Source organism: Oreochromis aureus, linkage group 14 (assembly GCF_013358895.1).
Source record: "Oreochromis aureus strain Israel breed Guangdong linkage group 14, ZZ_aureus, whole genome shotgun sequence".
Taxonomy (NCBI): Eukaryota; Metazoa; Chordata; class Actinopteri; order Cichliformes; family Cichlidae; genus Oreochromis; species Oreochromis aureus.
Window position 1 is genome coordinate 31174657 of NC_052955.1, and position 26472 is coordinate 31201128.

At 38.7% G+C, this 26472-nt stretch overlaps 1 protein-coding gene across 2 annotated transcripts in view; it reads left to right on the top strand.

Annotated features, from left to right (window-relative positions):
* Positions 1–26472, top strand: part of LOC116328960 (limbic system associated membrane protein) — a 1233629-nt gene that overhangs the window by 727984 nt on the left and 479173 nt on the right. Inside the window, exon 1 of one of the 2 annotated variants that reach the window (XM_039622695.1) lies at positions 7242–7445. The exons of the other annotated variant lie outside the window; for it this stretch is intronic. Within the exon in view, the coding sequence (XP_039478629.1) occupies positions 7382–7445 (64 nt within the window). The 5' untranslated portion in view covers positions 7242–7381. Of the gene's footprint in view, positions 1–7241; positions 7446–26472 lie in introns of those variants that run through there. 2 annotated transcript variants of the gene reach the window in all.

Sequence of the window (26472 nt, forward strand, 5' to 3'; positions counted from 1 at the left end):
ACACGCTCACGCACTGATATGTACACAACAATCTCGGTCCAATTTTTGTTTTGTTACTGTAACATCTGTGACTCTACAGACAACAGCAGACTCCTACACATTTTAAGTGTTGATCTTCCACGGAGACTCCGGATGGATACGCTCTGATTTTTCACAGTAGTGTTCCGATGAGATCATTTCATGGTTTAGAAAGCTGTGCGTGCTTCTGTGTGTGTAGGTGTTTGTTTGTGGATGCGTGTGTGTGTGGAGGGTGGGGGGCTATAATTGTGTTTGCGTTCTTATCTTTCTTGTTTTGTTGGTGCGAATGGCTAAAATTATACTGTAGTTAAAAAATACATACAGAAATGACGAAGTCAGCTGATTTGAGCTTAAAATCAGATCGGTTTGCAAATAGAAATGGCTTTTAAGTGCTTTTGCATCTCCCCAGGAGTCAATATTCCATATTGACTCCTCTAACATGCATTAAAACATCTAGCTCTAGCTGTAAGGACAGATTCAAGGAGAAAAGAGCTTCATTACTCAGCCCGTTGGTATGCCTAGTCCTGAGAGGTTTGAAGAATCTCACATATCCAGATTGTTGACACTCGTGGTCATCTGGTATGAAATGTCACTGTGTTTGTCATAATATGGACTGTTAAGACCTCTGGCTTCACTAAATAGATCACCAAGACTTTCTTATGACGAGTCAGTGACAGGCAGCTGAGTGGAACCAAGCAGAGGGGAGAAATCAGTCAGTGTGACAGTTCCCGTCACACATCTCACACTCCTCACCCAAAAAACAGGTGGAAAATGTATAATGTGTGTATGTGTCTACATTTGCAGGAAAGTCATTTAGCAGGAAAAAAAATCACTCTTGAGTTTGTTTTACACACAAAGGAACTTTTTTTTTCTAATTATGTACCAGAGCAGATCCCAGCGATCTCACAGGAACTTACAGCAAGAGTGTTTGCCGGCGAGAGACTTCATAAGAGTGCTTTAATTTTATTTTAATAGTATGTAAGAAAAAAAAATTATCAGTGCATGTGGGTTTCTGTATTTCCTGAAATAAAGAGGAATTTGAGGTGGAAAGAATGACAGTATAGAAAGATGCTCGTTAGCAAAGAAGCAGCAAGTCTGCTTGGAGAGAGATGAAAAGAGCAAAAGGTAGATAAGAACAAAGGTGGACCTTCAGCTGCTGAACATGTCCATGAGCATCTCTGCTTGTGTTCATGTAGCAGGTATCTGTATCCTGTTTCTGGTTCAGCTACTCTCACTGGAGCAGAACGGTTTTTATTCAGCATGTCTCCCCACCTGTCTGATCCTATTAGACCACAACACGTCTGCTTAGCTGATCAGGGCTGGAACCCAGCAGAGTGTGAGCTGATGACTGTTGATAATGAAGAAAATGAGGATTAAATCACTCGGTAATAGAAATTAGATGAGTGCATGTGACCGCTCTGATATAATGGTGGTTCAGACCTGTTTTGGGTTTTTTTTAAACAGGGCAAAGTACAGTTGCTCATATACAAATTCATTTCACATTATCCCATTATGCGAACATTGTGACTCCCTGTCTCCTCGACACTGCCACCTCCAACAAACAAGCACAGACAGACTTCCATGTTCTGTCCTTCAGTCTCCTTCAGTCATGTCACTGCCTGTCTGTCTGCTTCATATCAGAGAGCCCAATACATCCACAACTTTACATATAAATAATTTTTTTATGTGACATAAAAAAGAAGATGTGTCTTGAATTAAATAATGCGTTATTTATTGTGAACTCTTTTAAGTTGTGTTTTTATGAAAGGGCTGAGGAAAGGATATGGAGATAGGCTGATGGCTGCATTTGTGTTTAAGGAGTCAAAATTTCCCAGCATTCCCAGCATCCATTGAAGTTGCAGCTTGAGTAATTGTTCATCTTTATCTCCCTCTGCTCACTTTTCTTCTGCTTCCTTTCTTCTACCACCTGCTCCTTTTGACAGTCTTCCTAACTGAGCAGCTACAGACATTATGGTAACAAGTGTTAACCACTGTGCTGCTAGTTGTGAAAAGAAATAACATCAAATTATAAATGAGCCTCATTTGTGCAGCAGGTTCAGCTCAACAGAGCCTGAACACAGACCGAAAGGTAAATCAGTAAATAAGGGTGATGAACAGACTCGATTATCTTTAACAGATGAGATTATTACATTGGAGTTTAAAGTTAATACGTTTCTTCATATATATCTATATATCTTTCTGCTCTCACATTTCATTAACCTTCACAATCATATAATTATTGACCAATTCCTTTCTTTTTTTGTTTTTAAAGAATGACAAATACAGGTTTAAAATGAATGCTTTACTTTGCCTTCCGCTTTGAAGAGATGAAATATAATAACAAAGTTAAAGCAGTGGTTTTGTATGAATGATGGTGATTTATCGTCTTAACTGAACCTGTGGACATTGATTTTTTTCACTAGACGGGCATCGTTGTTATTCCTTTGGCATCAAATATTGCTGTTCTGTCAAAGCCACTGGAATCTCAGAGTTGCAAAAAGGTGTCCTTGGGCCTTGTAGTGCTGTAATACTCCAGGTCTTGATAACTGTGAGAAAGCTCACATTGAAACAGCTCTAATTACCAACTCATGACAAACAACAGGTATTTATCCAGAAGTATTTGGACAATGATATTCCATCCATCCATCCATCCATCCATCTTCTTCCGCTTATCCGAGGCCAGGTCGCGGTTGCAGCAGCCTAAGCAGAGAAGCTCAAACATCCCTCTCCCCAGTCACCTCCTCCAGCTTGTCCGAGGGAACACCAAGGCTATCCCAGAGATATAATCTCTCCCGCGTGTCCTGGGCCTCCTCATGGTGGGACATGCCCGGAACATCTCACCCATTAGGCAGCCTTGTCAGATGCCCGAACCACCACAACTGGCTCCTTTCAATGTGGAGGAGCAGCGGCTCTACTCTGAACCCCTCCTGGATGGCTGAAGATTTCACCATATCTCTAAGGGAGAGGCCAGCCACCCTTCGAAGGAAGCTCATTTCTGCCGCCATGATTGTAATTTTACTTCTGTGTAGTGCTATAGTGGGGTTTACACCAAAAAACAGTGCAGACATCCAGCTTTAACCTCCCTCTCTATCAGTTTCAGGGAAACTTTAGATCTTCCATGATATTAACAAGACAGACGGGACGGCTCATTGAAGAGCCCCAATCATAGAGGATGTTGTAGTCAACTGAGAGTTACTGCTGATGCAGTTCCTGTTGTTCGGATCATGATTTTCAAATTATGTTCTTCATTGCAAGCTTTGTCAAGACTTCATAGGAAAGATTGTTTGATTTATTCTTGCCGGCAACTTGTGATGCAGTGCTCGCAAGCGCCGTTAGCGCTGTTAGTTACTGAAGATGTGTGACATTAATATGTGAAGCAATTAGTGGAGTTAAGTGCAAGAACAGTTAGCTTGTAATTAGCAAAGCACCATCTGTGGTTACCATGACGAGACATCGTGATCGGTGTGACTTCATTTTGTGAAGTCGAATATTTTCATGAATCTTACTGTATAGTCATTTTTATGATTTTGCCTGCAGTGTAGTGAACAGTAATAAAGCCCAGAATAGGTATGCATCTCACATACCTCTATGAACGTTGCTCATAGTCAGATTTCGCACCTACATCTCTGAGGGTTATACTTTTTATGACTTTGCCCATATTAGGAGTGCTAAGCTTGCTTACATACATTTGGAACCACTACACCTACATATATTTAGAAGTTGTTTGTGCAGGCCAAAGCGGAGGCCGGTACAGAAATGGGGAAGCTAAACCAGTGTAAAGGTTGTTATACAGAAATAGGAGAGGCAGATTATCACCCCAGATGGAAAGTAGCGGGCCAAGAGGATGGGACCAGCCCGTGTAAACTCGACACAGGAAACTGAGCTTTGATACCACAGTCGGGGACCCCTTTCACAGCTAAGAAACAGCAATGATGAAGTGAAGAAAAAACACTGTCATCTTAATCGCTAACTTTTGATTTACTGTATTTTTCTAGCTGTATATGCTTGTCTCATCTTTCTGTTCTCTCTATATTTGGGATGACCTCTGTTAGAACTGAATAAAGCTCCCTGCTGGAAATAAAAGGCCCAGTGACAGAGTCCAGTACACTTTAACTATATCTGAACCAGAAGGTGGTGCTTTGCTCTGCAGTCATTTGGCTCTCTGCTGGATGTAAAGCATAATGAGACCTCAAAGTCTTTAGGGAAGCTCTCATAGGTTTTTCATGCCAGCTGAGGGCTGCAGTGTTGCAGCGGAGAGCTCAAGTCTAATAAGAGAAAAACAGTCATAAATCAAATGTTCTCAGAACAGGCACAGGTAATCAGCTGGGGTCTGGTGTGGTGGAAAACACTGGGGTGGAGTCACTAGAAATAGACAGAGCAACTCTTTATTGAGGACACAGACCAACAGCAAAAGTAGAGCTCCAAGAGTCATTAGCATCAGACTACCACGGAGCATCTGTGACTTTACTGTAAATGATCCCTTTCTGGAGGATGCAGTGCAGAGCGGAGAGAGTGCTGTCTAATGTGGTGTCATATTTAGAGGTTAAATCAATAATTATCTTTTCTGGGCTGTATCCTGATACTTGATTGATGGAAGTTGAAGCTCACACTTTGGGAAGGAGTGCCATCAGACATGATGGACTTTATTCATCATTACTCCCCATGTGATTTTTGCAGCGGTATTTACAGGAATGGTGGACACAGCTATACACTCACTGTCCATTTCCCATGACCTTTGGACAATTTTTCAGTTTTATTCTCTTAAATCTAGAATGCAGAAGGAACAATCTTACAATTATATCTCACAGTAAATGTACCAGAATATTAACCGTTCTCTTCACATTTCACCTCTATTTAGCATCACATTGGCTTTTTGCTTTGAGGGTTAAATGCCATCTAATGTGCAGACTTGCTGGGATGGACATTTCTCGCTCTCACACGTGCGTCTGTGATGAGGTGATGTCCAGAAAAGTTCAAGGCTGCAGCGCGTGTGTGAAAATGGCTACAGTTTGTTACCACTCCAAGCACCAAAAACGGGTGGCGGCAATCTGGATTTGAACAGGAGCTGCAAGCAACACCTCAAGATAACAGTTTAGAGCAGAGTCTGTGAAATAACTCAGAACTGACTCAACTCAACTATAAAGTCTGTGAAATTACCAGCTCTTAATATCGCCTCTCTCTACTCTTTTTTTCTGTATAATTTTCTTTCTTTGATCTTTCTGTCTTCAGTCGTCACTTTCTCGTTATTTCTTCTCTGTGTGCACTCTGAGGTGTGTTGATTATTTAACAGAATAGCTAAGTCTGACAAGTGTGTTCTGCACAATCCTGTATCTATAGTCCATCATCACTGCAAGGCTACATACGTCCTCATCAGAGGGACCCAACAACTTCTAATCACAGTCGGCACAGGCCGAAATTCATTAGAATTAGCTTAAGGATTTCACACTCACATTCAAAGGTTTGCCTGAGGACAGAAACACTGTGGGCTGGAAATTAATTATGAATCAGGACACTTAGCGGTCAGGAGCTTTGACCTTGGCGTTCAGTGTTAGACATGAGTGGACGGCGCTCACTGTTAAAAGAATCAGAATGTTTCTTTTGAATTAATGGGAGGGAATAAAGATGGCTTGTTCTGACTGACCAGGCCCCTGTAACAGCTGGGAAATTGCCTGGAATTAGTTAGTTTGATTAGAACGGCTACATTTACCTCATTTCTGGATTCATAGGACATCAGTGTCTTATTCCAGAGTTGGCAACATTAGTTTTTTTTTTTTCCTTTGAAGCATGCAAAGTAATTAATGTGAAATAACCAAGCTAATCATTACAAAGAAAAGTGTTTAATATTCAACATATTTCAGTTTTTATTTATACATGTCTTTATATAGTTCACATTGAGAGAAAGCTGAGAGATAGTCAGTGATTATCACATGTGAAGGACTCAGGCTTTGACTGAAGATTAGTATTATGAGCCTGTTTCGAGGCTTTGAGGAGCACTGAAGATATGAAGAGGTCCATAAACCCTTAGGTAGATATCCACATGCACAGAGAGCTCTGATATCCTGTGGATGTGAATAATGCATAAAAGCGTAATACACTTTTCATCCATCTGGCCAATGATTTATTTATTTTTAATTTTTTTTTCTAAATCGAACTCGAACATGAAACGAATCTTCCGTCTGACAATCAGCACTCACTTCTCTGACAGCGGGTTATATTTTTCAATGCGCCGCTTCGTAGGATACCATCTAACCTTTGCTGCTGGCGTGTTATCATAAAAGCACTCCAAACTGTAAATGAACACAGTGATGGAAACAGGTGGGGGAATGTAAATAAACTCTGAGCACAATCCCCCAGTGACAAGGGGTCCTGTGGGTGAAAGCGTCACAGGTGAAAATGAGCAGAAAAGTGCATATAATAACACGGAGCTCCAAGCAAGTGAGTCTTGTACATGATGGCAGAGACCCAAGACACAAATTAACACTGTGACATTAAACATGACTTTTTTTTTGTAAAATTCTCTGCATTTTATAAAACAATGAGCTGGTCTAGAAAAAAAGTCAGCTCATGAAAAGCTTTGAGTGCAGTCAGGTCTATAAGTATTTGGACAAGTGTTGCAACTTTGCATCTGAATGTCGCCACACTGGGATTTAACTCTATTAAAAATAACTATAATTTATTAACACAATAGTTTTGATGTACTTTAGTCACATGTTGGCTGTTTTTGTGATTTACAGAGGCAAAATTACAAACAACACGATGTAATTTCTTCTTTGCCTTGTGGCCATGACTTGTCTTATTTCAGAATGAAAGTCATGGTCTTATTTTGCATCCAGAATAAAGAACCAAACTAATCTGAAAAACAAAAAACACTGCACTCTATAAAGATTTCGGAACAGCCTGCTGCAATTACAGTACAGGCGGTCACATAAAATATCGTATTAATATTGCGTATCTGTTTATAGTGTATGTATATTTTGTACCATATGAAGCCATATGATAGCCTTAATCCATACAGTAAGAATACATGTAGAGATATGAGTATAAAGCGATGTGAGGTCATATCTAAAATTGTGAATACCTGTAAAATAGTTGGATCATAGCTGTAGTGCCGCCTCAAAGTGAGAGCCACCAGGGTGACTGTAACGTGGGTGAGATGGAAGATTCTCGGTAGGGGTCGCTAATGTCCGCGCAAAGGTAGCAGAAGAATCAGTGACGGTCTCAGGCTCTCCTGTTCATCAGCTCCGCTCAGGCTGGGATCTCTTCCTCCGCTCGGCTTCATCTGCAGCGCTTTCTCTTCGGGAAACTTACCGCTAGAGCCTCATCTGGAGGAGCGCGGAGCTTTTGCACCTGAGTGAAGGACACCATGGCTTACTTCTGGATACACACCGCGTGGATCGCCGGCGTCGCTTTCCTCTTTGGATTTCAAGGCAAGGGACCGTTTTATTCTTTTCATTTGGTTTCCCGCTAGGAAACACTGGAGTTAAGAGGAAAATTACGTCTACAGTGGATATTTAATGTGCGTCTGTCCGTCCGGTGCTTACTCGAGTTATGAAGGTATGTGAAGAGACTTCCCTTCCCGTGAAACACCTGACAGGACAGAGAGGTGTGGAGTCCTCGCGGTGAAGCTTCTCACTTTTACTGTTACAGCAGAGCTTCGTTTGGTCTGAATAAAGTTAGTGGTGAGTGTCTCGGAGCTGAGCTGACAGCAGTGAGCGCGCAGTAGCGCCCTGTGACACAGAAAAGAGCAGCACTGGAGGCTGATTCCCCTGACAGCTTCACTTGAGTCTCCTCAGCAGGGGAGTAGAGTATTGCAGAAACGTGGAGGGTGCTGGACTGTCAGCTCAACAGTTGTGGTTATCTTTTTATCCCCCAGTTTTGTAGTGACGCATACTGTAGATCAGTTTGGATCATTCGTTTATGATCCTTTGCAGTCTTTTTGGCACTGCGCTCATCATGGCAATGAGCCCATAACTGTGGATATGTGATTCATGTGGACTGTTGAGGAAGGGGGAAAAAAACAAAAACAAACAGTGTGTGGTAGAAAACGAGTAACAGAGGATAGTATGTTTGCAGTTAAAGGGGAGATTGGTTTTCGTGCCTCCTCGCTTGTCTATTTTAGCAATTAAATGCCGGCTTTAACTAATAATGCTCTCCAGACTGTGAGCAGATCGGCACTAAAGGAATTTAGGAAGAGCGTGGTGACAGAAGCTACTTAGTCTAAATTGAAGAGAAACACATTTTTAGGTAAGAAAATATTATCAAACACTTAACAGTCAGTTGGAATAATAAGAAGAAGAAGGAGAAGAAGAAGAAAAAGGTGATAGTCAGTGAGTAAGAGCAGTTAACACGTTTCTGTTTAAACCAAGGCACGTGCTGAAGTGTTAAGGATGAACACTACTGGGAGAACCAAGACCTCCATCACCTACAAAGCTGCCTTCCAATTATGTGCATAGATTAGCTTCACCCACAGCAAATTCTTTGTTGGCAGGACCACAGATGCTGAGGAATGTGTGCATGTCAGTCAAAAACAAACAAAAAAAGGTTATGAATTGTTGATTGGTATTATATTTCAGGGGCATTAGCACTTAACTCGTTGATCTGCTGATGGAAGAAAATGATTTCCTGGCTTGAAGACAGTATGGAAACATCCATTCATACTTAAGCAGGGTTAGGGTTAGGGTTAGCAACCTACCCCTGGATGCTCTTTAATCTTTTAAAACCATTGTATTCCCCTCTAAAATGAAACAACATTCACTGACAATTCTGTGTGCCAGTGTGTGCATGTTCTCTGTGTGTTTGTGTGGGTGTCCTTTGGTTACTCTGGTTTCCTTCCACAGGCCAAAAACACTCGTATTTCTGAATTGGCCATAGGTAGGCTGTGAGAGTGTGTGGTTTCCTGTCTCTGTGTCTTAGCCCTGTGATAGACTGCTGATGTGTCAATTTTGTCAAGTGACCCAGCTCCCTGTGACTCAAACTTGGATAAGCAGTTAAAAAAATGGATGGAGTGAGAAAGTGGTTGATGGATGAGTGCCGCCCACTGCTGCGTGACATACTTACACTTTTAGAGTTTTTGCAGTATTTTGGTACATGCTGAGCAGGTTTAAGGATCAGCGATGGTATTAAAAACCACCTGGCTAACATAGTCTCTCGGTACACCTGCAAAAAATGTTTTGACTCATCACGGCATTGGCACGGGACATCGAGGAGTATTCTGGGTATGTGTGGATGACTTGAGGCACATAGCAGTAAAATCTTGTAAAATTGCAGAATCTTTAAAAAGCGTACATAAGAAGATGAGGCTGTTGTTTGCAACTAATGAGTAATGAAAAACAGCTCCCTTTTTACTGTGGGAAGAAAGAAGTCTTCAGAACTGAATCAGTCTACAGAAAGATTGTCAGCGCTATGAATAAAAATTGGCATATGTCTACATTAGCAGAATACTGCCTATTATGTTAGTATTGCGAAGAAGCTAGATGTAATCACAGCCTATTGTATTTTCTGTTCACTGAAGCGTTATAATTTTGCTAATCAGTATACCGTGTTCACATAGCATATTACTGCCATATAATACCAATCACACTAGCTGTGATGTGGGTTGCCACAGTTTGTAGTTACATGTTTAGGGTGCAAGTCAGGTCGCGATATGGTCAACAGTGTAAGTTATGCTGTAGGTAAGATTATGGTGCAGGTTACAGCCACAAGTATGGGACTACACTATACTGAAGATGATGAACACAGTATTATAAATACAGCTTGACATTAGCCTCTACACTATACAGCAGCGACAGACCAAAACAAGAAAGAGCAGTTTAAGCAAAATATTAATTCATTTTGAATTTGATGACAGCAACACATCTCAAAAAAATGGAGCGACCAAAGGTGAAAAAAATAAGTAGTACTCAGAACAAACAACTGAAGTAACATTTTATTAGGTTATTGGATATAAAAACAGAACCTTTTTATATCCAATAACCTAATAATTAATAAAGGAACCTTTATTAATTTGCAAAAGAAGAGAACCGTGCACAACATCAGCACAAGATTTTAAATTTGGAGAAATCTCTGTGCGCAATGGACAAGGATGAAAATTGTGATCTCTGGGCACTCAGGTGGCACCGCACTAAAAATACAGGTGTGATTCTGTCATTGAACCATACCTGATTCCATGGGCTCAGGAACATGTTCAGAAACAACACAGTGTGCCATGCTATCCACAAATACAGGTCAAATGTCTGTCATGCAAAGAAGAAGCCATATTGGAACATGATCAAGAAATGCTGCCGTTTGCTTTGGACCAAAGCACATTTAATATGGACTGAGGGGAACTGGAAAATCCTTCTGTGGTCAGATAAATCGAAATGTTTAATTCTTTTTGGAAAACATGAATGCAGCATCATCTAGACTAAAGAGGAGCAGGACCATACGTTCCATTTCCAGTCACGTTTTTCAGTGAAGCTCTCGCATATTTCAGCAAGATAATTCTAATTTCTTCACAGCAGAAAACTCCCATCCCAACTTTTTTGAAATCTGTTGCCACCATCAAAGTCAAAATAAACAGCTATTTTTCTTTAAAAGGTTAAATTCTTAAGTTTATTGTGGATTTACAAGATTTGGTTTACATTGTAAATCACTGCATTCTGGTTTTATTCAAATTTTGCACAGTGTCTGAGCTTTTTGGGGGGACTTGGATTGTATTTTCCGAACTCCTAGAAAGTAATGACTTTACCTGTTGAAAACCTGAACTGCATGAGTGAGGGGAAAAAAAAAGAAAGGATAAAATATCTATAGTTAGGATTCCTGTCAGTATCTCTTACGTTAAACTACGAGTTAGTAATCTGTCAAAGTTTTTTTTTCTCTTCCCCTCCCCTTCAACATTCCTCTCATTAATTTACTAGTAAACCTCAGTCATGAGCTCCTTATTGTCCCTTAGTGGCTTTTAAAAAAATCTTTGTCGACCAAAGCCATCCTTTTTTTGTTTATATCTAGACCTCTACTGGAATTATTTTCCCAGTGCTGCATGCGCATGACAGACAGTAAAATCATTGACTGCAGGCTGAGCCATTGTTTCCTCTGAGGGGAGCAGTGATAGCCATCTCTCTGCAAAGCTACTTTAAAACTGTCATCTGCTGTGACTTCAATTGATTTGGATGTTGACACTGTTTGCTGCCGGCTTTGTGCAGCCAATGAACCAGACTGCCAGATAAACCGATTTCATTAAATAACATACTTGCATGAAAGTGGGCTGGGCTTTGGGCAAAGACTTTGAATTTTATGTGTATATTTGCCCTTTTCCTTAATTATGTAATCAGCTCAGCTACTTTCTTCAGTTAACAAGTATTTATCTTCTGCTGAGCATCAATTTTAATCACTCAGGTAGATCTGTGTTCCACCTACTCTGTCTCCCTCTAACAAGGCCAGCTGCTAAAATGTGAATAGTAATTCATCACCAGTGCGGTGTATGGATTTTACTTTTACACTATATTAAGTAGTTAAATTGAAAAATACTGCTTTTATCAAAACCCGCAAACAGGATATCTCAGGAGTTCTAGAAGTGGTCCCGTTTAATAAAGTGAGACAATACAGTAAGAGCTCTTTCATTATTCCCTTGTGGCAGTATGAAACAAAGCTCTTGGTTTTCATGAGCTTTAATGATGCTTTAGCACAGCTCTTTTATTCATGTATTTTTTTAAATGAAAGAAGAGAAATTAGAAAGACTGTTGAAATCACTCACAATGTGACCAAAATGAGTTTAGTGGATTTCACGTTGGTGCTTGCGATCCCAAATTTGCTCAGCTTCACTGAAGAGCACCTGTCACTGATATGTCATCTTGTCTGTTAGATTTTCTAATCTACAGCTGGGAAAACCATTTTCTTCCTCTCTGAGTTTTAATTTGCTGCAAAAAGTTGTGCTTCAGTGATTATGACATATTTTCATCATTGGTGGCCCAGGCTTTGTGACTTGGGAATCACTGACATTAGAATCATGCAAACAAGCATTTGTTTTCTTAGGCAGCAGACGACTTCAGGGACGGTTTACAGGGAGAGAAGTGTATCTGTCATTGGAGACGAAGATGAAGATTGCCCCACTTCCTCTGACTGTTGGTGGTTTCCAGATAATATACTCAAACAAAGTTCCAGGCTCTTCAGCTGTTATCTTCTCTCTAACTAGCCAAAACAAATTTCTATCTTTTCAAAGGGGAAATCTTTTGAAAAGTATTATTTTCTCAACTTTTAAAAAGAAGTGTTTTGGTCTCTGCTTTATTGATAAGATCCATTTGCTGTCTGAAAGTGGACTTTATCTGTGCTAATAAATTAAGATAAGGGATGTCTGTTTTTGCCTTGTTGTGTGGCCGAAACTAGTTGTGATATCTGATTCCAATGAAGTCTCTTGAGATGTAAGAAAGTAGATAATCACTCCAGTGATCAAAGCCCTTTGACTTTAGGCAATCACCAAGCATGAATTCTCTATAATTTTTTTTTCTAATTAAGCCCTTTTAACCATTTATAACATCCATACCATATCAATCCCTTGCACGTATATGACATATATAGATAAAAACAAGTGTAGCTTCTGTTTTCCTTGCCTCATTGCATGTACACTCTAATAAGTACTTTTTAATGTAAAATGTAATTATGAATGCCTGCAGGTCTGTGGCGTAGCTTGTGTGATTCATAGTTTGTGACCCTGTGTATTTTGTTTATTTGGGTGAACGAACTTGATTAGTATTAGATCATTTATGCAAAGTTACATTATGATTTCATTTCGTTTCATCTGCATTAACAAAGCTATCGAATGAGCAGGCCTTAAGTAAGTCAACCGTTTTTCCTCACTCATCCAGTGTGGTGCATATTGGCGCTCTTGTAGAAAAGGAGGTTGCTAGTTCTGACATAACATATCTGCCATGGTTGGAGTTAATGAAACAGACTAACAAAAAGTAACATATCCCGGCATACTTTAAACCTGTGGAACCAATGCTCAGGAAAATGGTCTTCACATATTCAAGAAATGCAAACAAATACAGCATTGATTTGTATTAATATCAAATCAATGCTGATACTGCTTATGAGTACTCATCAAACAAGAGTAAGCTCTGAAAGGACTTGATGTGTATACAGACACCACACGGTTTATTAAGTCATGGGCTTGTATGGGCTTGGACCCCTTTTTACCTCCAGAACCGCCCTAGTTCTTTGTGGCATAGAGTCACACGGAATTGAGATCTTGTAACATTACAAGATCTTGTAACTCATTATTCAAAAAACAAGCTGTAGATGGTCTAAGGAGTTTGGAAAGAAAAGCGACTGGACTTCCTTAAGTTTCCTTAAGACGTTTCACCTCTAATCCGAGAAGCTTCTTCAGTTCTAAGAGCAATTGGTGGAGAGTCCCAGATTTTAAGCCCTGTGGGAGTGTCCCCAAGAGGGTCATGGACCTCCTATTGATCCTCTACCTAATCACACGAGCCAAGGTGTGAAAACGGCTGTGGCTCACAATCAGCCAAGGTTTCGGGTGAACGCATTATGAAATCTAGCCCCACCCTATCATCTGATTTCCTGAGGTCAAATGGTCCAGAATGTGAGTGGGCCTTAAGGCGTCTGGGAAGGGATCTCAAAAGTGGATTATAGATGCCAGATAGTTAGTGTCGTAATCTCAGTGGACATAGATGACTTCTTTCACTCCTCTTTCAAACCATCTGTCTTCTCTATCCAAAATGTGAACATTGGCATCCACGAAAGAGTGACCTTTGTCCTTTAAATGCAGATGAAAAGCTGAGTCCTGAACACCTTGACGGGAGTCTCGGCTGTTCATCTGCATCTAAAGCAGTGGTTCCGAAACTTTTTTTGCCAGGCCCCCCTTTTTTTACAGGAAAAATGTCTCACCCCGCACAAACACACAGTAAACAATTAAGCAAATACAAGTAAACGGCAATAAATTACAGGTAGTAATAAAATATACTACTAACTCTTTTACGCTGCGTCCACACCTACACGGGTATTTTTGAAAACGCAGCTGTTTCTATGCGTTTGGGCTTTTCGTCAACACGTAAACGGCGTTGCGATTCACCGAAAACGGAGATTATTTAAAACTCCTTTTTTAAGTTTATGTGTGGACGAGGAATACAGAGTTCGTCACGCAACGTCAAAGGTATGTGCCTCTTTTCACGTCACGCTGTGCGCCACGTTATTGTTTACATGAGATGAATTGCAGAATGGCAGATAGTCAGATTAACAGTAACAGTATTTTGTTTCTATCTTCAGGTTTTACACGCTTACAAATACACACGCAGTTACTGTCCCTGCATTTAGAAAGGCAGAGGCGTCACGGTGTAATTATTTTACATGTAGTTGTTTTTTTTCCTGTGTAATAATATTCAACATTGCTATCAATACATTTTTCAAAAAATGCCTCTCTGTGCAAACTGGGTTCAAAAACAAAAACAGCTGTGGGATACTGTTTGTCCGTGATTTGAACCGGGGGGAACAAATTAGGATCAGCCTGATATTATTTGTATCCCACTGTAACTTTACTGCATAAAGAGCTAACATGTCCAAAATGTCAGGAGTAGTTATTACAAGAAGTGTTTGTGAACTAAAAATGAACATTGTTGGATACTGTTTGTCCGTGATTTGGAGAGCCCAGCGCTGCTCCCAACGCAGGGAAAACTATTTGCAGGGGAGACCTACCTCGGCACTTGTGCAGGTGAAGCCAAAGGGAAGATATGCTTCACCATATTTTCCTGTCTTTGGCTTGGAAGGAAGTTGGTTTGGAAACATATTTGGCGATGCTTCATCTCCTGCTTTGCATTTGTGTGGGAGCCCCGTCAAAAACCTGTCCATTATGCTAGCAGTGTCCAAGCTTTCTTTTTTTTTTCTTTTCATACCGCGCCCCCCCCTGCAATGGCTCTGCGCCCCCTCTAGGGGGCGGGCCCCACACTTTGGGAACCTCTGATCTAAAGGATGCCAATGTTCACACATATCAGGAATTGGGCAAATACAGTGCATCAGTTTCGTTTAATTGACTTTTAACTACTTGCAAAGTATTTTCCTTTTTTTTAATTTAAAACTTGTAAACTGTTGGCTAACATTATAAATGCTTACATGTGTCCCGATCGTTTAGCTAGAATGTTTTTTCTGCATTGTTGTACTGACTGTGTTTAACACTCATGTACAAAACAGTAACACTGTTGTATCTGGTGAATACCTAACACAATATTATGCATAATGAATCCTGCCTCTATACATGACAGACTGCCAGTGGAAGCAGTTACATTTTCCTTTCGGCTGTGTTTGTTGTCAATGTTTCCTACACACACCTGCTGCCTGTAATTGACAGTTTAACTGCTAACGCTAAAGATGTTATGAAATCTTGTAAGATCTTATAAAATAGACATGCTATGTTTTCTAGGAATCCAAAACTACTCTGTGAGAAATCATTAAAAAAATGATTAATTCTTTCATTATGGTGACTTCAACAGAATCTGTCAGTGTAAAGCAATTAAAAATTTTATTTGGCTGATTCTTTTTTTTATTAATGAAAAATAAAGTCAAGTGCTCTGAAAGTAAACAGAAATATACGACATTTAATGAACAGCAAACGTTTTGGGCTAAAAAAATTACCAAAATACTTTAACATTTTACTGAGACTGGTTCCTCACAATAAAAAGCTGTACTGATTTTTATAGCATTATTCTTGAATTAAGTGTTTACCCATTAAATATATACATGCATCTATTTCCTATTAATCCTACTTTCAAACTGGTTAATCCTCTTCATGAAAACAACCCCAATACTGTGTTCAGCTGTTGGATTCAAGCAGTTCACCAGAGTGCAGACAGTTCTACCACTGAGCAAGATTAATGGACTGGTGAACCATTTAAAATCTAATTGTTTTGTCAGTTTTTTGCTCATTTCAGAGTGAATGGAAAACGATTTTTAAACTGTTTAATGTGATTTTTTGATGCCATATATCTGAATTAGGGCATGGGGCTGTACATGAGCCTGAAACTAAATCTTTTATAAACCATTTTTCTACTCTCTGTTTCTCATAAAATGTCCTGATTTGCAGTTTCCTCCAGCCCACCAGTTAATCTTATACCATCCTATTGAAAAAATCCTCAAAACATGTACTTTGGATACCATTTCAATTTCAAGAGCTCTAATGTGCAGCCATCAAATTTAGAAATAATCAGAAGCACTGTGGATATATACTTTGAGTTTCAAAGAATTTTTTAATTGCTATCATTTCTCGTACTTTTTTCAGCATCAGTGTTTTCGTAATGTTGTTTTTTTTTCTTCATAGTTATACTTGAACTGCTCCTCTTGACTGAAGTAGGTGGCACTTGATCAGCACATTTTCAACAGAAGAAACAAATGATGTATCTGATGCCTCTCTCGCAGAGAGTGCACTGAGCGCACCTAGTACCTGATTTTAAAAAAAGTTATCAAAGAGATTCAGTAACTAAAGTCATGATAGCCATTATCTGTGAGTGGGATTTTAGGTGTTAACACAAAGAAAATCTGCTCCGTGAAACGTGCTTTATAGTACATCACTTAGGCCAGAAGTCGTTTTTAAATGAAACATTTGGTTAATCAAAAAAGAAGAAAAAAATCTGGTTGAATATGTAGCACCATAATAACAGGTCTTAATGATGCCTAACAGTGGCTTATAAAGCCCAGAAGTAAGAGCTGGACATAAACTGGTCACATTTGTGAACAAGTCTGTGTGAAAATTGCTGCAAATTCTGCTGGACACTCTGTACATGCTGTTGTGATCAAAGCCAAATGCAGTGATTAGTTTCAGTTGCAATCCTGACGTTTCCTCTGTCCAAACATGCCTGATTGGATTTTGCCTGCAGTGTAAAGCCAGTCGTACTGGGCTGACAAACAGAGATTCTACAGTAGCTCAGTCTGGATGACAGTGAGAGCATAGTTAGAGGACCTTCATGACTGGAACAAACAGATTCAAATAACACACTAAGCAAGTCTGAAAACACACTTAGCTTTCAACCAGTATTTTAGCACACATGTCAGGATGCCGAATACCATAATTTGTAGATGGAAAGGAAAAAACAAGGATCATACACTGAGGAAGAGGAAATAAATGGATGTGTGTCACTCCGTGCTGCATGCGAGGTAAGGCGTCTTTTATAGCCATCCCACATGGCGTGTGGGTGTTATAACAGACTAGATTTATACAGTCAAGAAGCTTAATGATGCTGTTGAGCAGCAGTCTGCATGCAGAGTCACACATATACATTCACACTTATGTGAAACAGAAGAGCAGGAAACTGCAGTACCGTAAAAAAAGGAGAATTGCATTGTAGATATGTGATACTACTCTTACTATTAGGGTGAATTTAATTGTAGTTACTCAGCAGTTACTATAAAAAAAAATCAGCTCTGGGATGAAAAGTGAGTTCATATCACTTAGATCACATAGGAGCCTTTAATCAGACAACTTATCAGTTTTTCCATTAAGCGTGCTGAAGGTTTAATACTGTTTAAGAGCTGTTAAGACTAACAGAAGAGTAAGAGTTTAAGTTTAACTGGGATAATTTATCATCTAGAGATGAATGCTGTTGTTGTGATTTGGCGGTATATAAATAACATTTAAATTGAATTGAATTGATTCTTTTACCAGATGTCTGTGAAGATAAACCTCATAGAGTTCTGAGCAACATGACCCCGTGCAAGCATATGATTCATTATTTCCATTGTTCCAGTTCTGAATAGGCTACAGAAACTGTGGTATTGGGCCATATCAACACAGGTGGGCATCTTTGTTCGTCTTGCTATAATGCGTGCTGCAGTAAATTTACATAAGCCAGTTTCCTCAAGGTTCCTTCTACATAAACACGGTCTTGCAATTTTTTGACAAGACACAAACCACATTATTGATAATTAGCTTTTCTTTATCCTGTTCATCAGTAAATACAATGGACACATTTAATTATTTGTAACATTATCACATTGTTTACGACAAGCGAGGAAAAACAGGTGTGGAGCTTTCACAAAATATGACATTCATGTCAGAAAGATACGGAAGGAAGTCTCATTAGGATTGGGATTCATTTTTCAGGAGAGACAATTAGAGCACAATTATAGACAGATAATATGAAAATCCATTATACATTTTCAGAATTATGAATAACCTGTGCAAGATTGATACTTAAATAAAACATTTTAATGAAAAAGGAGAATGTAGCTTATTAGGTTTCTTTTTTCATATTGTTGCTATTAGAAGCAAAAGCATGATTTGTTTTTGTGTGAAAATCCAAATCCCCGTACCTGAGAACAAAAACACCAAAATGCAACTGCTGTTGTGCTGTGATTAAATCCTGACTTCTCTGTGGGATTAGCAGTATTTGACTTCAGGCATTATCAAGCACAAATAAGTATAAAACAATGACAACATTTTTTAAATTTTATGTACAATAAATTTGCACTTTACTTTCTGCACATGTAATTTTGCATTAATTTGGGGTATACGCAAACATGAGACACTTTCTAAATCCCCTACAACAGCCAGTGGGCATCATTTTGACCCTGTCCTGCAACAAAATTAGTAATGACATTAACAATGACAACAAAGGTATTTCATGAAGAATTTAAATGGTAGTCTTCATTTAGATTGGAGAAAATCATAATCTAAGATTAAGTTTCAGGGGGTGTATTTTATTTTCAGAGTCTTGTATTTACAATACCACAACATAGCCTTGATGTAGTTTTAACCACCCACTTTAAGCTGTATGTTTGGGCTTGGTGAAACTCTGAGCACAGCCTCAGACTTAATCAGGTATTCATTAGCTTTGTACCAGACTCTCAGTTGCAGATGTTTAACATTTTCACATTGCCTAACAGCTCATCTTAGGCTATCAGCTCTACCCACAGATAACAATGTCTCAGCTGATGTTAAAAGAGGGTGATCTCTCTCAGACAGTTTTGCTGCTTTGCCATGTCCACATTGAAGTAGAGAAGAAGAACAAGGGATGGATGAAGATTGACAGCCAGCTTCTGTTTCTTTGATTCCAATTTGTCATTAGTTCCTCCAAAAATTCAGGTTGAAATGCTGCACAGGAGTTAGGAGGCATGAGCAACCCTGTGTAGCCATCCAGCCTGAGAGAAGAAAGGCTTTTTTTTTTTTGTGGTGAAAACCAAATGTATGTATGTCTGCTTTCATAGGGTGTCTTTAGTGGTTTCCCTCTTTTTATAATGCACATTTTTTTCCATCTGATCTCCTCATCTACTTTACATAGCCATGCATGGATAATTTATACTACCATAAATAATTACTGGACTTTTTGAAAATCTATCTGTAAATTTAAATTCACTTTATAACGTGCATATTAGCATGACTCCGCTGACAGTTCTTGTAGATGAGTTTTTAATGATTGTTTGGAGTTGATTTCCACCGCTGTACATTATTCTTGTACTGATCCTGCTTGACCATGTATTAAAAAATACAAATAGAGATTATACTTTTTTTTTTAAAGAAAACAATTAATCCAAAATGCAGAAGGAGTTTGTGGAAAAACTAAATACACTCGTACTAATTACATAGAAATGAAAAGTGTAAGTAGCAGCCAGGTACTGCTAATCAAACTTGTACTTGGATATTTTTTCTGGTATCAATTAATCGTTTGCTGGTATAAAGCATCAAGGCATGTGTTAGCACGATGTCAAGCAGAAAGGACATTAGTGTTTTGGGTGGCTGTATCTCAGGAGGTAGAGCAGGCCATCTACTAATCATAATGTTGGTGGTTCCAACATACATCATAACAGGTCTCACTTCCATTTTTTAAGCATTCCCTTTCACTCCCACTCCTATCCTTTTATCACAAATTACCCCTGATACTCTACCTGCTCAGTCCTCCCTGCTCTCAGTTCTTCACCTCTCCTGTGCATGGTCTACTGCTTAGGATGACTGACTACAGGTATTTAAACTCCTACCTCTACTGCTTCCAGCTTCAGCTGCTTTCCTCTTATTCACACATGTATTCTGTCATGCTTTTACTGACTTTTCTCTTCTCTCCAGAGCGTACCTTCACCTCTTTAGGTTCTCTTCCTCTTGCTCTCTACTCACACTACAGATCGCAATGTTGTCTGCAAACATCATAGTCCACTCCTGCCTGACCTCATCTGTCAGCCTGTCCATCACCATTGCAAACAGGAGGGGCTTAGAGTGGGTCCCTGATTTAATCCCACCCCCACGTTGAACCCAACCACTCCTACTCCTCATCTCACCACAACACCACAACCTCATTTTATTGTCTTCCCACTGACACAGTGCAATTCCTTCTGACCTTCTCTATACTTTATTATAGATGCTCTATACTCTATCAGGACTCTCAAAGCAAGCATCACAACTACAGTGCTCGCGAAGCTTCAGCAGGTATTTTAAATGTCATCTTGGTATGGCTGAGCAGCTTTATTCCTCTGTTGTTACTACAGCTCTGCAAATCATCCTTGTTCTGTGATCTACTTGCGATGATGTTGTGTGATGAAGATAATTCACAGCAGAGTGGCTGAAAACGAAAAGTTGCAATAACCCAGTCAAAGTTCAGACCTCGATCTGGTTGAAATTCTTTAGAGAAAACCTCAAGAGAGCTGTACATAAATGAATACCTGCAAACTTCAATGAACAGAAACAACACAGTGGAGGAGGGTGTAAAGAGGGTGTACTTACTTTTTGACATGACTGTACTTGGGATCCTTTTGAATATGTTAAAATGTTGAGTTTACTAATTCATCCACTTCATATTATCTAAAACAAAGGCTGGTTTCTCTCAAGTTGTTTATATTCTAAGGATGTTCCAAAGCTGATTTTATAATAGATGTAGACTTAGCTTGTTCTCAATTAAGATGAGCTGATTGCAGATTAGAGTATTAAGGATTACTTGAAGTCTAAATGAAGTTTGATTGAATGATTCAAATAAGCAGGTTTAACTGTTGCTTAACAATGTCTGTAAAGGAGCATATGCTACTTGAAAGGCCAGATTTACTAAGTGAGGCAACAAGATTTAGACACTTTTAACCTATCAGCTAACAGTAAAAAGTAAAGGAGCCTGCTAATAGAAGACCAATGTTTGTAGGCATCTTGAATTGGGATATGACAATATGACTGTTTGCGATCAAAATATATTCTTTCAGTTCAGTTGAGTTCTGCTTTTTTTCTTCCTCTGTTATTAACATTAGTGAAAAATCTGTGGGTGAGCAGCTTTACAGCATGGGTTTCCATGGATGAGCAGCTCCTGGAACTGTAAGGTGGCTCGGTTCTTATCAATTTATTCTCTCTAAATGAACACCAATGTGATGAACTTCCTGTTCATGACATTAACGGTGCTTATGGTCACAGCATGTATATGTATGTTGACATCTGTTGGTATCAAAGAAACTATAGAACTCATTATTCCACTAAAGGAGGCAGCTGAACATATCTAAAGGAGCATTCCTGCCTGCAGTGGCAGATGAGTGTGACACAGACTGGAGTCACATTCCAGCATTTCATGTGGAAGTGATGCATTTGTTTATCTTACATGTGTTTATCTCAAAATTGAAATGAAGTACAGCAAAAATTACATGATGAATAAATCTGGTTCAAATTGCAGCTTGTGGTGATTAAAATTCTCGTAGTAACAACAGTTACTTGGTTACATTTTTACATTACATTGTACACTCTGTCAATTTGTCTCATTATTGGAGCAATTGTTCTACTCTTTGCACCTTTAAAGCAAAAGTACGTTATTACTGTTAATGATGATGCTTAACCCAGATGTGCTACTTACTTACCTTATTCCAGGACTCTGCAGTGTCTGACTAAGCTGAGATTGAGCCACATGCCACACTAAAAGACACTTAAACATTTGTCTTCTTGCTTTTATGTTTGCGTATGTATCGAGAGCAGCGAAACTGCACATTAATTATTCCGAAGTGATAACGACAGATTTAATGCTGGTGATTCCTGTTAGGTGGGAATAGCAGGGAGATAAATGATTACTCTGTGGTCTCATTATTAGTGATGCTTATAGCGTTTGTTGATTATATCAGAGATTATACTGTTGTCATATTATTGTATTACTGCTGTACAAACTAAGGCATAAACAGTTGATTCTTATTTTTTCTTATCCAGCAGTCAGAATGATCAGTTAAAATACATGGATGATACACAGACATTATCAGATGATACACCCCACAGAGGGTGTTGATGAGTGTGTGTGATTTGACATGATGAGGTGAAGAGATGTGTTGATGTTAATTTGGCTGAACTGCATCTTATTTTCCATCGTTCTGTCCTTTCTCACCAGGGGTTGTCTTGATTATAGCAGATGCCTTTGGTACCTCCTCACCTGTGCCCTCTGTTAACACGGCAGGTGCATATTCTGCTGTATCTTGAAGTAGTGTAACTTAATGTCATTCCATATCAATAGAAGTTTGTTGGGGGTTTTTTAGTTTTAAAACAAGTGGGACAGGGTTGTCTCTGATTGGTTCTAGTAAATTCAGTTTCTTAATTTAAATATGTTATAACTAATCAAGAGAGATCTAAAGTAAAAGTACATATTTATAATCTGGACAACAGTTAATGTTAATGGACTGCAACACTCTTAAATGCATATTTTGCATGGCTAATGGAAGGATGAGTCTAATAATGTTGCTCATGTCATTACAGTCATTGAGTTAAATATTAAACAGCTTTACATACTATTCTTAATGCTACAGCTTATGTTAGACTCCTAATTGTGAAAGCCAGAGTGTCATGCTTTAACCCTTTAAAGCCTGAAACATAAAATATATGCCAAAAATTTTTATTTATTTATTTTTTAAATGGAACGTTTATTCAGTCTTTGGACAAGTAAAAAATATATATTAATTTACATATACAAGTTTTATTTTGTATGATATGTTTTATTTTGTATCAAAAGCCACGACTTCAAGCCAGGTCTATATTTATATCTGTTATTAATTTAATTTTGTCTATTTGTAGCTCCTCTAGCAAAAGCAACGTGTGGACAATATGTTGCAACAACCTCTTCGTCTTTAAAGACAGTTCTAAAGGACTCGCTCATGGTGAGTTCTTGGTGCGTGTTTCTTTCATATGATCTCACAGATCCAAGTAGCCTGTTCATGAAATGTCTTCTCTCTGGCATTAACATCAGCAGAAATCACATGTAACAGGAGCATCATGAGATGGGTTTCTATGGCCAGGTAATATATAGTATAGGGTTTTTTTTTCCTGTACTTTTGTTCACATAGAGTACATTTCAAATGACACATTCAGCTTGTTTACAACTCTGTCCAGCTAAAGCCATACGCTTTTTTTTCTTTCTTTCAGTGTTTGTTTGGTTTGGCCCACACAGGAAAAAGGGATCTGTCTCCCCCTTTAACAGGTCCTATCATACAAGCTTCCCCCGTCTGTCTAGTGCAAAGATTGAAATTCACTTTGACAGAAGGTTTTTAAAAGCTATCTTTTTATTTTAGGGAATGAATACATTAAAAATACTGATACATTAAGTTAAAAGAGTAATTCATACGGCTCTAATGCAGTAATAACATCCCAAGGTACAAATGGACTTGCCTCCAGGAACACTCGTGCCGTGCCATGCCATTTGGGAACCACTGATGTAAATGATATACTAATGGCAATGCTAAGTAATGTACCAATGGATTTAGCTGGGAGGAGTAACACACGATTGATTTTGCCTTAATGGTCTCAGTTGTTGAGTAAGACTTCAGTAATGAATCATTGTCTACTTTTAGCAGAAAATAATTTGTCACGTTTACTTTTGATGGTTTTCACCTCAGTTGCTTTAGTTCAGAAGGGCTCAGGCTCAACACTGTGTTTATAGCAGTACATTTATGCTCTCTCAAACTGAATTTTCAGTAAACTATGAGGGCAGGTAGAGTTAATAAAAAAAAATATTAAGTTGCTCAAAACTAAATTGTATCTTTGGTGGATTTTTGAGGAAAATGCAACATAAAGTTTGTCTTCTTTTAAAATTTGCACTCCTCTGTTTCAGCTAATGGTAAAATAGTATATTACACATAATCTATGTGAGAGTATAAAAGTCAAAGATGGAGAAAGATTGAGTGTAGCGAGGACACCACCTCCTGACCAGTGTACTGGACTTTATATACCACAGCAAGACTTTAACCCTGAGCCAAAAAGGCAATATTCTCACATTTATCTATGTATACTTGAAGCCTTCTTAAAGACTGGTTTGTATGTTGATGCCGATGTTGTTGTCAGATCCTTGAGAACTGACCTCCATCATTTATGTCTACACTGCAGAGCCTCATGAAGGGAGTGTGTCATATGTAGACCGATAATGAATTCATTGTTGCAAACTCTCGGACAGATTGACCGAGTTTTAGACTGATGTAAAGTTTTTGACCAGTTCAGGAACTCCACAAACTTTTGGAAAAGATACAGTCTTGGAAGTGTGAATAGCAGGTAAAGCTAATCTCTGTTTTTCTGTCTTTTCCAAACTGGCTGTGATGTTTTTAGACAGTATTTTTGTCAAACATTTTTTTACTTTTTTTTTTTTTATCATGAGTCCCCACCAGCTCCCATCAACTTATTGTGATTGGACTATATTGTTTCTAATATAGTCCATTAAGGACAACTCTATAGAATTAGATTAGTGATTAGTGATTAGTGAGATTAGTGATTAACCGATTGCTCTATAATTAAACAGTCATGGCAGGTTGGTCTATCGTTACAAGAGAGTTTGTTAGTGTGGTTGCTTTGTGTTTGAAAAGTTTGCAAAAGAAAGTTCAGGCACATGGCAAAGAATGATACAAAAATTGTAATTTTTCAGATGCAAAATTGCTTTGTAACGTATATACAGACTGAAAGTGCTGGAATTTTTTGAAAAAATTAATCCACAAAAGGCACATCAGTCAACAATAAGTTGGTCCTGCTGTTTCTAAGCATGAAAGAGTTGAAATCGAGATTTTTGGGTTCATCCTATTCTCACAAGAAGGCAGCAATAAGGAGAATTTCATGGTTGGATCCAGGAATTAAAGCTGTATCACGGCTGCTTTCGTTCATATTTCAGGATGTCAGTAGAGCACTTTGAGGTCTTGTTGGCAGAGTTTGGACCACATCTGAGGAGCCAGAGAAATCATTTCAGGGAGCAGATTGAGCAACATCTAGCTGTGTGTCTGAGGTAAAATGGGATTATTTTTTTTAGTATTTCCATATCGCTCAAGACTGGTGCACGTTTTGAACTGTAAGCGCACTTGTTGCCAAATGCAGTGGTCTGATTGGTCAGGTCTGTTTAGTCGCACGCAAAAAATCTGGAAAAACTGCGCTTGATTTGTAAAAACAAAATGCATGAAATTGTGGTCAGTGTGGATGTATTCACTAAGAAAAGGTGGCACAAAATTGTGGCGTAAAAATTTACATATCCGATGTAAAGACCTTTAGTCTGGGATAGAAATACCACTTAGCTGTGCTTTTTTGGGGGGTTTTGTTTATATTTGACTTTGCACTCCAGCATGTTAATATGATATATTAACAGTAGTGAGTGAGCTACCAGAAACTAAATATGTTTTTGCACTAAAAAAGAGAAACCTCTCACAAAGACTTAAACATGACTCACCACAGCAGTTTATTGTCTGAAACCTCATTTTTGCTGAAGAGACCGTGTGCTCTAACGCAACAGCTTTTCATGGGACTCTAGACCTTATTATTGTTTATCTTATCCTCACACACATTCTTCTCACACTGAAAAAACTGGGCTGTTATTATTAATATTGTTAAGACAGTTTTTAAAAAAAAGCAGAGAAGCATGTCTGAAGTAACAGTAACAGCTGAGGCCCATTTCTGTTTAATGAAAAAATGTTTAACGCATATTCTCCACAGAGCAGTTCCACATCATGTTAGATATATAGCTGAAGGTACTTTTACTCCACTAACTTTAAAGGTTCAGACATCCACAGTAAGACATGGACTGACTTTTAATATTGCAGTTATTAATCATACAACTTTTAGCTTTGAAATTCAGCCAGTTGTTCCTTTACTGCCTTAGATTTGTTTCTCTTGACTCTCTTCCTTATTCTCTCTAGTTTTTCAGTGTTTTAACACATGGGGAACAAAAAGAACCATGTTTAGAATCAGATGAGGGCTTTGCTTTGATTTAGATTCTTTTTTTTCTCCAGTTTTTCGACATAGTAGAGAAGAATAAATTGAGGTAATGTAGCTTCTAATAACAATAAGATTATCACCCATATTTAATTTATAAACTACTCTGAGCTGAAGATCATAATGCTTTGGGCTTACTGAGATGTTCATTTATGTATGTGTGTGTGTGTGTGTGCACGTGCGCATATATATGTGTGTATAACATCTGTTCCACATTTGAAGTGTATCAGCACCTGCTGGAGGATTTTATTGGTACTTTGCCAGACATGATCATTTTGTGTGTGTGTGTGTGTGTGTGTGTGTGTGTATGTGTG